Source organism: Xenopus tropicalis, chromosome 4 (assembly GCF_000004195.4).
Source record: "Xenopus tropicalis strain Nigerian chromosome 4, UCB_Xtro_10.0, whole genome shotgun sequence".
In the NCBI taxonomy this organism is placed as follows: domain Eukaryota; kingdom Metazoa; phylum Chordata; class Amphibia; order Anura; family Pipidae; genus Xenopus; species Xenopus tropicalis.
This window is the reverse complement of record NC_030680.2, coordinates 37,737,812-37,752,668: the sequence shown is the minus strand read 5'-3', so window position 1 is coordinate 37,752,668 and position 14,857 is coordinate 37,737,812. Positions and strand designations below refer to the sequence as shown.

Here is a 14,857-nt window from a genome sequence, read left to right as displayed (position 1 = left end):
GCGAGACTGCACGTCACAGCTACAGTACTACAGGCGGATTCACATTGCACTGCGCCGCCTAGAGGAAGGACCGAGTACTCTAGCGTTAAACAATCATACAAGCAATATGGTTATCTGACGGTTCCGGGTGTCAGTCATGATATTTCTCTGTTTGCAGCTCCTGCGTTTGTCAGAGAAAAAAAAAAGCATTTGTCTTTTTACGCAGTGCTTCCAAGCAATGCTCACTGGCACCAGAGCCCCACATCTCAAAGTGTGCCCATTACTAATTCTTTTTTTTTCTCTGCTCAAAAGAACTCATATTTGTGCCAGGGATTAAAAAGACCCGCTTTGTTTTTTCCTGATAAGTGTAGGCGAAAATCGAACTCCAGTAGCTACAACTGGAACTTGTGCTCCCAATAGTTTCCCAATAGAGTCTTTTGTTTCTTGCTTGTGTCTACTTGTACCAGGAGGAATGCAAAAAAAAAATTCTATTTTGCAGCAATGGCACCACCACCAGAAAGACAAACTGTGCCTGATTTCTGTTGTGGGCGCCCATAGGCTGCCTCCATTCTCCGCAAGATGGCATGTGTGCGCGTTCTTTTAGCTTACATACGGATCACTGGGGACAGGATGTGCTTAAGTTTTCTTGGTGTCCCTTCTTATGTCGCTTCTTATGCGAGCAAAATTTACATGTGTCTGAGCGGCATGCCACCCCTAAATTTATGCTGCCCTAGGCCTGGGCCTTTGTGGCCTCACCATACATGTTGGCCTGGCAACAAACAACATGTCCAAGGGTGTACCGTGGTGCCTGGTCCCTTAGACATGCGGTGACATCCCAAAGCACATGTAGAATAGGAAGTGGAGACAAAGATTTTGGCTGAGGACCTTACCCCATTCTGCCAGTAAATCCACACAACGTTCCAGTGGTATTCACGAATCCTGACGAAGGGAGGGAGCGCTCTCCTGAAAAGTTAAGTTGTGTGGTTTTTCTGGCAGAATAAATGAGATATGCTTCCCAGCCAAAATATTTGTGCATTTGGTCTCCTATTCCTATTTAACCACCACCAGAGCCTCTGCTCTCAATATTTATGCAAAAGTACTATTCATTCATCTTAGAGCTGCGCTTTGTGCCAAGAGGGGGAAAATGACACATTTATCTGTTTGCTGAAGCCATCTGCAGCTATCAGAGCCTCTTGCTAATTTGACCAAAAAAGAAAAGGGTTTTCAAACTAGGGCCAGGTGAAATTAACTTATCTTTTTAGGTTTTTGTTCCATGAGGGGGCCACTTTACAGTTTAGGGACAAAAATCTGTAATTTAGGAGAAAAATAGGTGTTTTTTTCATGGGGGCGTTGGAGGGTCTAAGTATTTTTGTGCAAACAAGTGGCAGATATTTTTTCACAATTCAGGCATATAACAAAGACTTATTTAGAAGACTGGATGAAACTGACCAAAAGTCATACTCTTTGTTTACTTAGGGCCTAAATCAGAAGTGTATATGTTCCTTGGCTGTGTGTGCAAAAAAAATAGTTTTGTACACTCTTTTAAAACGATGTCAGCACTTTAAAGATAACTGGTGTGTGTGTGTATACTAGAATAAGTACAAGGGTGTTTTTACACACATGGTGTACACCACCATTTATTGTGCGCGCTGGTCTTAAAATTTGTGTACATGCACACAAGCACACAGCTTAGAGGGAACAGTGTCCTTAAAGGGCATCAGTGGAGATTGGTGGTGGCAGGGGTTTCCCCTGTTTTATGGAGTTAGACCACACCAGCACACCCACATTTACTCATAAAAAGACATTTTGAAATCTGGTCCAGTGACAAAATATGGGCTTATTTAGGAGAAACCTTTCCTGGTTACCAACAATATCCGCTACTACTAAAGCCTTCTAGAGCTCCTTCTTGCCAGGGAACAAAAAAAAAGACCAACTTGCTATTTTCCGGCACAATACTAGCCACCACTGAAGCCTCCGCTCCAATAATCATTCATTCCACTGCTGGAAATTTAATGTAGAAGATATAATTTAGTAAATAGATCCCAATATAAATAGCAGATGTTACGCTATAATAAACAGTTCATCTAGATAGTTAAAATAAATAATTAAAGTGTTAATATAAGTGAATCAATTCATTGGGGCAGTGGAATTTGCCTAAAAATGTTTAATTCATAGGGGGTCTATGGAGTTTGCCCCAAGCATCTCTGCATTGTCTTTAGCTTGATATGCAAGTTACATAAGTGCAGTGCAGTTTTTGCACATGTAAATTGTGTATGTTTTGACTTAACTTTGTACATAACTTATGCAATTTGAGTAATGTTCACAATATGGCCAGGCCCGGGCACAGTTGTGCCATCTGCCCAACAAACAATTTTTTCTAAATCTGGAGGTATTGCTGGGTTGGGATGGGATGGGGTGTTGTATCACACCTAGATGATGGACACAAGCATAAGAACTGGCAGGGCTGTACCTAGGGCAGCACTAGATGTAATTCTGTTGCTGTTCACAGCACATTATATAGAGAGAACAATAGGTAATAGCATTTAAATACTGTATAGTGAGCATAATAAAAAAGACCAGAACACATTTTACCATAAAAGCAATAGTTAAAAGCATCCAAAGCTCATTATACAAAGAGAGCAATAGGTAATAGCTTTCAAAGTGCCTTATAAAGTGTAAGCGATTACACTTACATTTTCAGCACCTTATATAGTAAGAGAAATAGGTAATGGCCTCTCCATATAACAGGGTGAACACAGCAGGACTTGCATCCTAAGAACACTGATTGTATTGTCAAGGACAGTGGGATTAGCACTCCAAAAACATTATTTATTTTACTTGCACTGTGTACATTATTAGAGGGGACCATGCACGCACCAAGGCAAAAGCCTTTGATATCTGACGGTTCAGCTCTAAATATTAGTAGAGAAAATGAACAATCTTTCCTGCAACCCATGGTCGTGTAATTATAATGTGTATGGCCTATTACCCTAAAATTGTGAGTGAGAAGCAGTGGAGTTTAGCACTCCAGGCACATTATACTGTGAATTGAAATGCCCTGACACAAAAAGTATTTTATAACGTGAGAGCTGTGGATACCGGTACTCCATGTACGTTACTGCAGTGAGAGGCCCTGGGTACCGGCACACCAGTCTGTACTGTACTCCTGTGATAAAAAAATGTTGTATGATATTTTTCTGAAAGCTGCAGTTAAAGAAAATGCATCTTTCCACCACAACAGAAGAATAATTAAGGCCTTTTGGTATGTTGTGTAGGATGTTATCAGCACACCATAGGACTTATTTATGAACAGAGATACTAAATTGCCTCAGTGCAGTTACCCATAACAACCAATCCATCACTGCTTTAACTTGTAGTAGCAAGTTAAAGGATAGTTACTAATTGGTTGGATTATTTTGGACCTTAAAAGAGGAGCTAAGTGTTAAAACAGCTTAATTGCCAGTGCCAACAGCTATATGCCAGTACCTGTTATGTTGCCAAAGGCTTTGTTAAAAAGTTGACCCTCTGCTAGTTTTGCCACCTTATCTGAAAAAAATACCAGCCCTCCATATTTTTGTGCATATTCCCTATTAATTACTTTGGCATCAAGCATCATTTTTTTTCGGCCAGGTGGCAACCCTACCCTCTGCCCATTTTATACTGCACAGAGCCTCTGCCTAAGTACCTCTTGTTTTTTTTTTCCATAAAATCCCACCCACCCATTAACTTCGCTTTTGTCCATGTTTACTGCACCAACAAGCCTGCAGACTGGAAAAGGTGGTATAAATGGCTCTCCACCAACAAATAGATGTGAAGGATGCTGGGAGTTGTCTTTAAGCCACAGGTTGGCAATTCCTAGTGTATGCAGTATGGACATGCAGTATGGACATGCAGGAATGAATGATTTTCCATTATTACTGGAGGGTCTTCCATTATAGCGTGGGCTGTAGTTGTGAATATCTATCAGAAAGATACTCCTCCCAAGCATATTGTATAGACAGTAATCTTCAAGTGTGTTTTCAAAACCATTTTTTTTTTGGAAAATGCGATTTACACACGTTAAACACACGTTAAATGTGTAGAAAAGCATAAAAAGCCTGTTCACATATGTACATTTCTATGTGTATATCTGTGTGTGTGTAAATATAGAGTGATTCCGTGAGATTGTGTGTGTGCCAGGATTGTTCTGTATACAGGATTTCCTGAGCACACACAGCATGTGACGTCACACACCTCCCTTTATCCCCCTCTTCTCCTCCCCTCCCCCGTCTCTATCGCTCCCACTCTCTCCCATCAGCAGCAGGAGCAGGTTAGCCCTCTGTCTTTTATGGAACACTATTTCTTCATTTTCGCCTTTCTGTCTGTCTGTTATGTCTCTTTTATTGTTTTATGTCTGCATTCCTTCATTGCAGTGTCCCCTTGCTTCCCCCCTTTCTACTCTCTCTCCCTCCATCCTCACATCTCTGATTTTGCCATTCTAGTGCTCTATCACCATTTCTCCCACCTTGTGTCCCCGTTTCTCTGCTTTCCTTATTCCCATCTGACGTAGGTGCTTCTGTATCCGTTTTAGCAACCATTAATCCAATTCATTAATCATCTCCTCACAGTATGTGTGTAGCTCTGCAGCCATATACTGTATATATCCTATATTTCCATCCCTGCCTGTCTGCCTTTTCAGCTCACATCCTTCCATTTTAGTCTGACTGATCCCACATCACATTTCCCTTCTATTCACCGTTCTTTTAACACAAATCAATCTCTTTGATCACATTATCAACTGTGGGGGATATAGATTTTCCCTTTTCTGCAGGTTTTTTGGTCTTTTTACAGCATATTTTTTATAATGCATGTTATCTGCTGTACTATATTTTAAATATAGATGCAAACATTTAGTAGACATTTATACTATCTTATACAGTTTATGTTTTTATGTAGGTGGGGGAAACAATTCCCTTGCACAGGTCATTTCCTGCAGGCTCTTTCCATAACGATTACAGCTGTAATTCCCAAACTATGAGGTAGTCCCCATACAGGGGCCTAAAACAGTGGCTGGAGGTCCTTTCATTATAAAGAATGCTTATTTGTTCTCATATATAGTCCCAAAAGCCCGCTATATTTGCATTTAGGGAGAGATTTGGGATAAACCCTTTTTTGTTCTATATATTCCTAAAGCTATTGTTGAATGGCTGATACAGCAGTGTTTTCTTATATCTGTAACCTTGTTATTAGCTAAGGGGGGCCTCACTAAATATTCAAGTGGCATAAAAGAAACACTAGAAATCCACTGGATTACAGTCAGGAAAATAGCATGGCAGCAGTGCAAATGAAAACTGCTCCTCATCCTAGTAAACTACAACAAATGCAATAAAGTTCAATTGAGACAAATAGAAATGTACCCATATATAAGATAAATAGAACTTTACCTATATATATATATATATAGTAAATTATGGAATCTATACGCGTAGGTTATATATAGCATACATTTTATTCAGGGCAGATTTAGTGTGAATTTAGAACTTACAATAAATCTGTCCTATAATCGCCAAACATCTTTCAGAATTCCAACCCTTTTTCCTCTCTCACCCAGTTTGTTTCATTTCTATTTTTATAACATAGGTCTTGCTGGGTATCTTATTTAATCACTAATTCTTTGGTGCCTTCTGTTTCCAATAATTGTTCATTTTTTAAATGGGTTGTTCACCTTTAAATTAACTTTTAGCATGATGTAGAGATTATTATTCTGAGACAATTTGCAATTGGTTTTCATTTTTTTTATTATTTGTGGTCTCTGAATTATTTAGCTTTTTGTTCAGAAGCTTTCCAGGTTGGAATTTTAGCAGCTATCTGGTCACCAGGGTCCAAGTTAACCTAGCAACCAGGCAGTGGTTTAAGAGAGAGGTAGAAATATGAATAGCTGAGGGTCTAAATAGAAATATAAGTAACACAAAGTAACATTAACACTAAAATTGTAGCCTCACAAAGCAATAATTTTTGGCTGCTGGGGTCAGTGACCCATATTTAAAAGCTGGAAGGAGTCAAAAGACGAAGGCAGATAATAAAAAAAACTAAAAAATGAAGACCAATTGACCAGTTGCTAAGAATAGGCCATTCTATACCATACTAAAAGTTAACCTGAAGGTGAATTTTGTGTATACTCAGCACCTTTCTGTCGATTTGTTATTATTGTTGATGTTGTTATTATTAGTATTATTATTGTTATGTATCTTATTATGGGTATTTATGTCATTTTTGCCCTCAGAAGCATCCTACTCAGAGATCAGCCTTTGAATGTTCAAGGGAATGACACTGAATACTTTTTAACTTCAAACTCACTCTAGAAAATCTTTCCTGCCTACATTTCCATCATTCTTCATGCATGGCAGAAAGCCACCTCAAGGAAAGCCCATTTGTGCACGTCATAATAGGGAATCCAAGAGTTGCCAACCTGCTGTGAAATCGTATGCGCTTTACCCGAAACATGTCTGAATTGAACCTGAATTAATCTGAATTCATTATGTTAAAGGTTTAACAGATTGCTGTCATTATCAGAACTTGAAAATTAAAGAATTGAAACTGCATCAAAAATTAAAGGCAACCACTTTGTCATTGGATCATGTTGCTGCTGAGTCAGCTGAATGCTTAAGGCCTAGTAAGACTGTGTTTACTACGCCAAAATTTGTAGTGTGGATGGAACTGAATTTTACTAGTCACCGATTTTACCGTTATTCAAGATTTATCTGGATTTTCAGAAGTGAAAGACTTATTCAGAACTCAAATAACAACAACTACTGCTGAAAAGAACAAATATAAAGCTGTACGTTTGCAGGAATATAACATTTACTAAACATGGTAAGAATATAAAAAGTAGCTTTTTTCAGAACTGATATGAGGACCAAGAGTGATTAAAGCAAACAATTGCTTATTCTGATACTATTTTGCTTGAAGGAGGAATCCAGATCAGCTTCTCCTCCATTTTATCTATTTTTTTAGCTGCACACAAGGCCTAAGTTATGACACAGAGACTCCGACAGATAAATTCTAGACTGGGTATACAAAATATTTGTTGATACTCTATCCAAGATCTCTTATATTTGACTTTGGCTGAGATACAGAAAGAAGAGTACAAGAAGTATCTCTAGAAGAGAAGTTTCTTGGCGGTTAAGTAGCAACAAAATATTACAACCCCCACCTCTGAGTACACATCAGAAATTAATAATGAATGAGGAATGTGGCCTTCTTGGAAGGGACCTGTCAAAGGTTACAGATGAGGAGATGCTTTCACATAGTAAGGAAGAATTAGTGAGGAAGCTGAGGGAAGAAGAGGCAGAGAAAATGTCTGCCCTTATCCAAAGAGGGCGCCTGATCAAAGAGGTTAACCGCCAACTACAAGGTCACTTAACAGAAATTCGTGAACTGAAGCAAGTCAACCACCGTCTTCAGGAGGAAAACCGGGAGCTAAAAGACCTCTGCTGCTTCTTAGATGATGACAGATTGAAAAGTAAGAAGTTGGCTAGTGAGTGGCAGCTCTTTGGCTATCATGCAGCAAAAGTACTGAGGGAGGACCTTGGTGGATACCTGAAGAAACTTTCTGAACTGGAGAGACGTCAAGAGGAACTCATGAGGGAAAACTCCTGTCTTTCTGAGGTTTTCCTGGCTTTGGAGGAAGATAGTGGGCCTATAAGGCATCACGCTAGTCCCGTGGCTGCATCAGAATTGAGTCTTTTACCCTGCGGGCCTAGAGACTTGGGTGATGGGAGTTCAAGCACAGGTAGTGTGGGAAGCCCAGACCAGCTCCATGTTGTTTGTTCTCCAGATGATTAAAAGGCAGTGAGCCCTTACAGCTGTGAATGTATATGGCCAAAAACAGGGGGCTATTGACCTTTAAACTAGGACTTAATCATCATCTCAGCATAACAGAAGTAATAACTGGGTGAAGTGATGATTTGATCTCCATGCCCACTCTCTGTATATTGCAGGCAATAGATAGCTTGGTCTTTACCCTTTTAACTTGCCAATTAAGCTGAGAAGTTTGAGACTGTTTAGTTTCTGTTAATCTCTCTTATATACACGAATAAGACATCTCTTTCTCTTGGCAGAATGTGTAATTGGTGTTAGGGCATAGATCAGTGCATAGATCAATGTATTATGACTGCATGACAGTATGACAGCCACTATTTTGGGGCCTACCTCATACTGGACCATGCTGGCACAATACACATCTGTTGGTGGGTGGTCATGAAATACAGGTTCTGTATAGGCACAGCTCTGTCTATTGCCTCCACTCTGTATGTATATTGGTTAGAAGCAGCTTGGTCTCTGCCCTTTTCCTTCTCACTGTATATAAACATGTGAAAGGCAACTCATTCTCTGCCCACTACTCACTTTGTATGAATACAGGTGAGAGAAAGCTCATTCTCTGCCCATTCCTTCCTCTTTGTATATACAGGTGAAAGAAAGCTCAGTCTCTGCCCATTCCTTACTCTTTGTATATACAGGTGAAAGAAAGCTCAGTCTCTGCCCATTTCCTCCTTTCTGTATATATATATATATATACAGCTGACAGACTGCTCAGCTTTGCCCATTTTACTTCTTTCTTAATATATACAGGTGAGAGACAGCTCAGTCTCTGTCCATTCCCTTCTTTCTGTATATATACAAATGAGAGACAGCTCAGTCTCTGCCCATTCCCTTCTTTCTGTATATATACAGGTGAGAGACAGCTCAGTCTCTGCCCATTACCTTCTTTCTGTATATATACAGGTGAGAGACAGCTCAGTCTCTGCCCATTTCCTTTTTTCTGTATATATACAGGTGAGAGACGACTCAGTCACTTTATACAGACGATCTTAGTCACTACACTGACTCCTCTCTGTATATATTCAGCACATTTTTGTAGATCAAGACAAAGCTGTCTCTGCACCTATGAAATGGTCAAATAAATAAATAAATATAAATATATTTGGGAATTTATAAGTGTCTGTCTTCCTTTGAACGGATTTAGTTGTAAGTGCACCTTTCACAGGAACACATGCTGTTCATATATGGGGAAAGGTTGAGAAATTAATGGTCAAATAATGGCACCATACACATCAATGAACTAGATGTGGGATTTAATCATTTTCTTTATATTATATCTTGTACAGTATATGTAAAATGTGAAGAAGTTTTAAAGTGACTGTGCAGGGTGACCATATTGGGGAATAAGAAAAATAGCACGTTCTGTTCTTTTATCAATCTGTCACTCCACAGAAATCCTTGACGATTCATTAGTGGTTTGTTTCTTCCGTGTGAGCACTTGCAGAGCTGCGGTGTGCTTCTGGAATGAAAACCCTGCATTGTGGCTTTGCATGTTCCAAGTGAACCCTGTGGATGTTTTAGGAAAGGGCAGATACAATATTTGCACTGGAATACCAATCTGAAAGGGTAATCCTTGCCAAGAGAATGTTTGCAAATTGATTAATAAGTATTATTTTTTTATTAGTATTTACACCAGGGATGCCATGCCTGCTGTTGAAATACAACTCCTAGCATCTAACTGACAGCTGAAGGATAAAATTTAACATGCTTGCTTCCTTGTTTCCTTTTCCATGAAATTGCAGGCCCCAGCCATTCTATTGGATTTTGGCAAATGCCAGAGAAGCTGCTATAAGATGCTATAGATGCTACTTATTGGGTCTGTGGAGGGCTGTTTGGACCTCTGTTTACTTGAAATACCAGTAAGCTAATGTCACACTATGCTGTGCCTCGTCTTCTCTCTGCCTGTGTTCCTTCTGCTGGTGGAGAGCTGCGGATGCACATCCCACTCTCTCCTTACTGTCAGACACATTGAGACACATTCTCATGTGGCATTAGGCTACAACACATTATCTTGCTCCACGGTTTCTCAAATTTTGCCCCTGCAACACAACATTCTTACTTGTCACACCCCCCATATTGTTACACTGTGTAACAGCCATTTCCTTATTCTATTGTTTGACTATTGTCTCCAGACTTATAAATAGTAAAGCAGGAAACATAGAGACTGGCTGTCTGCACTGAGATTCCCTGTGTGCCTTGAGACTGCTTGTGTGGTTTGTAAAGCAACGATTAGTGTGTTTATAATCAAATACTGTTCATTTTCACGAACTGTACACACTGAGCGCAAGAAGCAAAATATTGTAATAAAATATGACACTTTGCAATTTTGGCATTTTCTTTACTTGTTGAATATATTTTTTATTTACTGAACTACAATAATTGCAATTTGAGTATCTTGCTTTAAATAGACAATATACATCTATATTAAATGTCAATGTTCTTCCTTTTAGCTCATTTACTTTCATGTTTATTATTTTATTTTTACAAACATGCTAAGTGGTTATTATTTCCTTTTGCCGTTTCTTCCATTACCTTCCCCAGGGGTTATCTTAATTTTAACAGAGACGTCATCATCATTTATGCATTCGTATAGCAAGTTATGCATCACTTTACAATAATAAACAGGAGACTTAATATGGTCATACACCTGAATCAGTAAATATTTCCTTTTTGCAACTTCCTTGAGCCACCATTTTGTGATAGTCTGTGTGCTCCCTTAGAGATCCCCTGATCACACCAACCCGGCGTAGCTTCGAGAGAGTGATCCTCTTCCTTCTTCTGTGTGTGTGCGCAGTAGAGTGAAACGCTGAACTTTAAAAAAAAAAAAAAGTTTTTTCACTCTTTCTTGATACACAAGCATCAGCCCCAGGATGGTGAAGAAAGAAGGCAGGAGGAAGAGGATTGCTCGTTCGTAACTACCACGGCTGGTGCGGGTTTCTTCTAACAGGAGCACCAACCCAGATTATAAAGTAAGGCATTATAATCACTGGCATTTTGGCACTCCCCAGTGATTTTGCCTCTCATTCTGCTTTAATTGACTGATGTGACCTAACATGTATGTTTGCCCTGGGTTTGTTTGTGTGCACTGTGAATCGTATTATCCCAAGGTACGGCCCTTAGTACTTAAAATGGCAATTTTCTATTTAGGATTACCATAAAGCACATACAACTGAAAAAGTATTTATTTACATATGAACTGTTTTATGTAATATATTTTTATAGAGAACGTTGTTGGGAGGTATTGTTTTCCTTTAATATCTTTGTGGACAACTATGCCTCCAGAACTGCTGGTTCAATAGCACAGATACATGCTGTCTGCAAGTTTGGATAAATGGCTCTGAACTATCAGGCTGTATCTGTTCTATTAAACAGACTGTCCAGCCTTGGGGTACTGAAACCCTGGTATTCTAATAAAGAAACCACACAAGAGTTTGGTAATTCTCGCAGGGTTTTAGTACCCCAAAGCTCAAAAATCGGACATGTCTGTTGCATTGCTTATAATTTCTTAAGTAAAGGTTGAAGCCCTTTATTTCTGTTTTTAAGGCAGTGCTAAATACTAATACCGGTTTAAATATCAATTGTTTTCTGTTTTAAGACTGCTCTCATTGCATGTCTTGCATTTAAAAGGGGCTCTTCAACTCCTTTTAGCCCATCTCTCCCTAACCAATATAGTTTTTTTGCTTTGCTGTTTTTCAGGTCCCCCTCAGTAGCCCCTCAGAAGCTATGTTCCAAAATTTTAAGAGACATCATCATCACTTGTGTATCCATATAGCAAGTTATGCTTTACATTACTATCGCTTTACAATTATAAACAGGAGACTTAAGCTGGCCATACACGTGGCGATCTGACAATGTTTCAGAAACATCGTCAGATCCGCCACACACCATTCAGGGCTGAATCGGCAGGTAAGGAGGTAGAAACAATAGGATTTCTACCTCCTTCTGCCGATTCAGCGCTGAAGGGAGATTTTGGTCAGGCGCCTTCTATGGCGCCCGATCAAAATTTTCAAACTGGTCCGATATTGCAATATTGTTGTGAATAAACTATTACTGAAAATTACCACTTTTGTTGGTGTCTGCCTGGAGGAGGTAAGCTTACTACTACTTCCTCTGAATTACCCATTGGGTTTTTAAGTGTTTTTAGCTAATTTTATCCTTTTGGCGCCTCTGTTTTGTCTTATCACTATACCGAGTCCACCCCGAGTGGAGGGGTGTCATCCCCATTTTTCTTCCTTCTACAGAGAGCGACTTCTTATTCCTGAGTGGGGTCAGGACAATCTCCCCACCTGCCTATACAGTGGTTGCCTATTGGTAACCCTGGCTTGTGAGTATTTATTTGTTTATTCTACCATTACTCCTTGTAAAAACATATTACACTATTGGGGCTCTTGGTGTTCCTTTTTGTCTTCATCATGTACTGTTGCTCTGCACTGGTAAAACTGGTGTGTTAGGTACAGAAATGCTACTATAGTTAATATAAATAAGCAGCTCTGTGGAATATAATGGGTTTTATCTGTAACCTGTGCCTTTTCTCCTTTGAATGGCTGCTCCCATGGCTACACAGCAGCTTTGTTTCTATAAACTATAGTAGTCTTTCTGAGGCAAACACACCAGTTCAGGGCAACACTGCATTATACTGTTATTTCTTTTAGACACTTTCATAATCTGGTGTTTCTGTTCCTTTAATGTCAACTATGGTCAACTATGCATCCAGAATAGCACAGATACAGGCTGCCTGCAAGTTTGGATATATGGATCTGAACTGCAAGACTGTACCCATGCTATTAAACCAGTGGTTCTGAATGCATAGTTGGCTGCAGAAACATTAAGATGTCATTTGTATGTCTTTGCCTATAATTATTTAAGTGAAAGGTAACACCTCTCATTTTTGTTTTTTAGGCAGTACTATATGCGAAGCAATAAGGTTGTGAATACCAGATGTTTTAAGAAGGCTCTGCATATCATAACAAACGTAAATGCAGGCCGTCAGGGAAAGACTACATCAATATGCCAATACGGTCCTCACCCTGACGAGAGAATGAAGCCTGCCATATTGATATATGTCCACTTTTTGGCCAGTTGTTCAGTTGGGCAGGCTTGTGAGCGGACTCCATACAGAAGCCAATGAGCCGTGTATGGGCAGGTTTAGGGTAATGGCACACCGTGAGATTAGTCGCCCGAGATAAATCTCTGCTACCGCAGGTGAGGCAAACAAAAGCGACGAATATGGAGATTCCCATTCTTGCTGGTGGGAAGGCCCTTTGGGGCGAGTGCAAAGAATGATTCCGGGCTAATCTCCGCGTGTGCCAGTGCCCTTACAGTACCCTTTCTCAACTCGCCTCATGGAAGCGGCTCCCCTGGGGTAGCTTCAGGCATTTCTCTGAAGTAGTCGAGGACATTGTTGAGGAAGTTGTCAGGAGAAGGAAAGAGGGCTGGGCTGATATTCTGCTTATAAGGAGTGGATTTCAGTACAAAATGCATACACTGTTTCCACACTGAAATCCGCACTGTGTACATGATGCAGTGATGCAGGAACGGGCTGAGGAGAGTGAAGGGTAGAGACAGCTGTCTGGCACTATCCTTACAGTAAGCTGGTGCTAGTCTAGTTAGGTATGAATTCCGATGTAGAGAGGAAGGGCCTGATATTTGTTGGTGGGTCAGTTTGGCAAGGTATTGTCCTGAGAGACAAGGCTCTTTAGTTCCCAGATAGGCCAGATATCAAGATAGTAGGGTTCACCACAGTTGCAGTCACACAAAGTTTGCCACAGTTGTGTGAGGAAATGCAATTTATTTGTTTACTCTCCTTGGGCTTTTGCATAATTGCACTCAGCCCACGTTAAATGACACAGCAAAGCATTCAAGGCTCACAAGTAATTTATGGTGTGCACCAGAAATGACAATATCCCAACACTGAAGATTTGTATCACAATTGCATGGTTAAATAGTAAACTGGCTTGAAAAGAGACCGATATCCATCAAGTCCAACCCTTTCATGTGAACCCCAGCTCACACATAAACCTATGCACTCACGTATATAAACTATAAGTACAGTACCAACATCAATACTACTTGTAGATTTTAATATCACCATAGCCTTGGATATAATGTTTGTTCAAGAACTCATCCAGGACCCTCTTATAGGCATTAACAGAATCTGCCATTACAACATCACTCGGAAGGGTGTTTCCCAACCTCACTGCCCTCACCTTAAAAAAAAAACCCCTATATTGCTTTAAATTTAAGTTCTCATTTTTATGGAAAAAAGAACATCCTCTATCTGTCTATAATCCATCCTAATGTACTTGTACAGAGTAATCATGTCCCCTCATGTGCGCCTTTTTTCCAGAAGAAAACCAACCCCAACCTTGACAGTCCATTTGGTCCTGGACCTTTGTTCTAAGAGCACAACTGCATGTGTTTTAATGTATCTCCTGCAATTGGGTCAGGAGCATTGCCACCTTGCCACTGTAAATATGCTGAAATTATTGGAAAAATGCTGCCTTGTGGGTAGGAACATTGCAACTTATGCCCGAAATTGCTTTTTGTGGTCATAAATGACGCCTAAAGAGTTAACGCCTTATGAAGTGAGACTATCCTTAAGCCTCCTCCTAATTATTATTATTTATTATTATTCCTTATTTATATAGCACTGGAAAAAAAAAATTATTTCAGAGATTAAGCATCATTTACAACCGTCCCTGCCTATTGGGCACACTGTAGTCAATATTATCATAAAGCAGTTAGTCTGAAGAAGTCGATTCAAGTGTGTAATAAATGTGATCTTTAATTGTACTGCCCTTTCTATTTAGTACATGAAATAACACAGACTACAGATATTTTGAAATTAAAGAGGAATGATACTCTAACACATATCCTGTGTATCTTGATCACAGATTTAGAGTATATTGCCTGTTTTGTGTAAATTGTTTTATTGTGTAACTGCTCACTGATAAAGTCAGGTAAATATGTATGAATAGCGAAAGTTCTGTGCAATACATGACTCATGTCTACACCTGGT

General features: G+C 39.6%; 1 protein-coding gene across 3 annotated transcripts; it reads left to right on the top strand.

Annotated features, from left to right (window-relative positions):
- Positions 1-4,207: 4,207 nt before the first annotated feature.
- Positions 4,208-10,163, top strand: ccdc85b (coiled-coil domain containing 85B). 3 transcript variants are annotated; one of them, XM_012961281.3, is made up of 2 exons: positions 4,208-4,288; positions 6,242-10,163. In XM_012961281.3, exon 2 carries the CDS (start codon positions 7,198-7,200, stop codon positions 7,801-7,803), a length of 606 nt encoding a protein of 201 aa, XP_012816735.1. In that variant the 5' UTR covers positions 4,208-4,288; positions 6,242-7,197; the 3' UTR covers positions 7,804-10,163.
- Positions 10,164-14,857: the final 4,694 nt, after the last annotated feature.

Coding starts and splice junctions, on each gene's coding strand:
- ccdc85b (XM_012961281.3), top strand. CDS start 7,198: ATGAATGAGGAATGTGGCCTTCTTGGAAGGGACCTGTCAAAGGTTACA.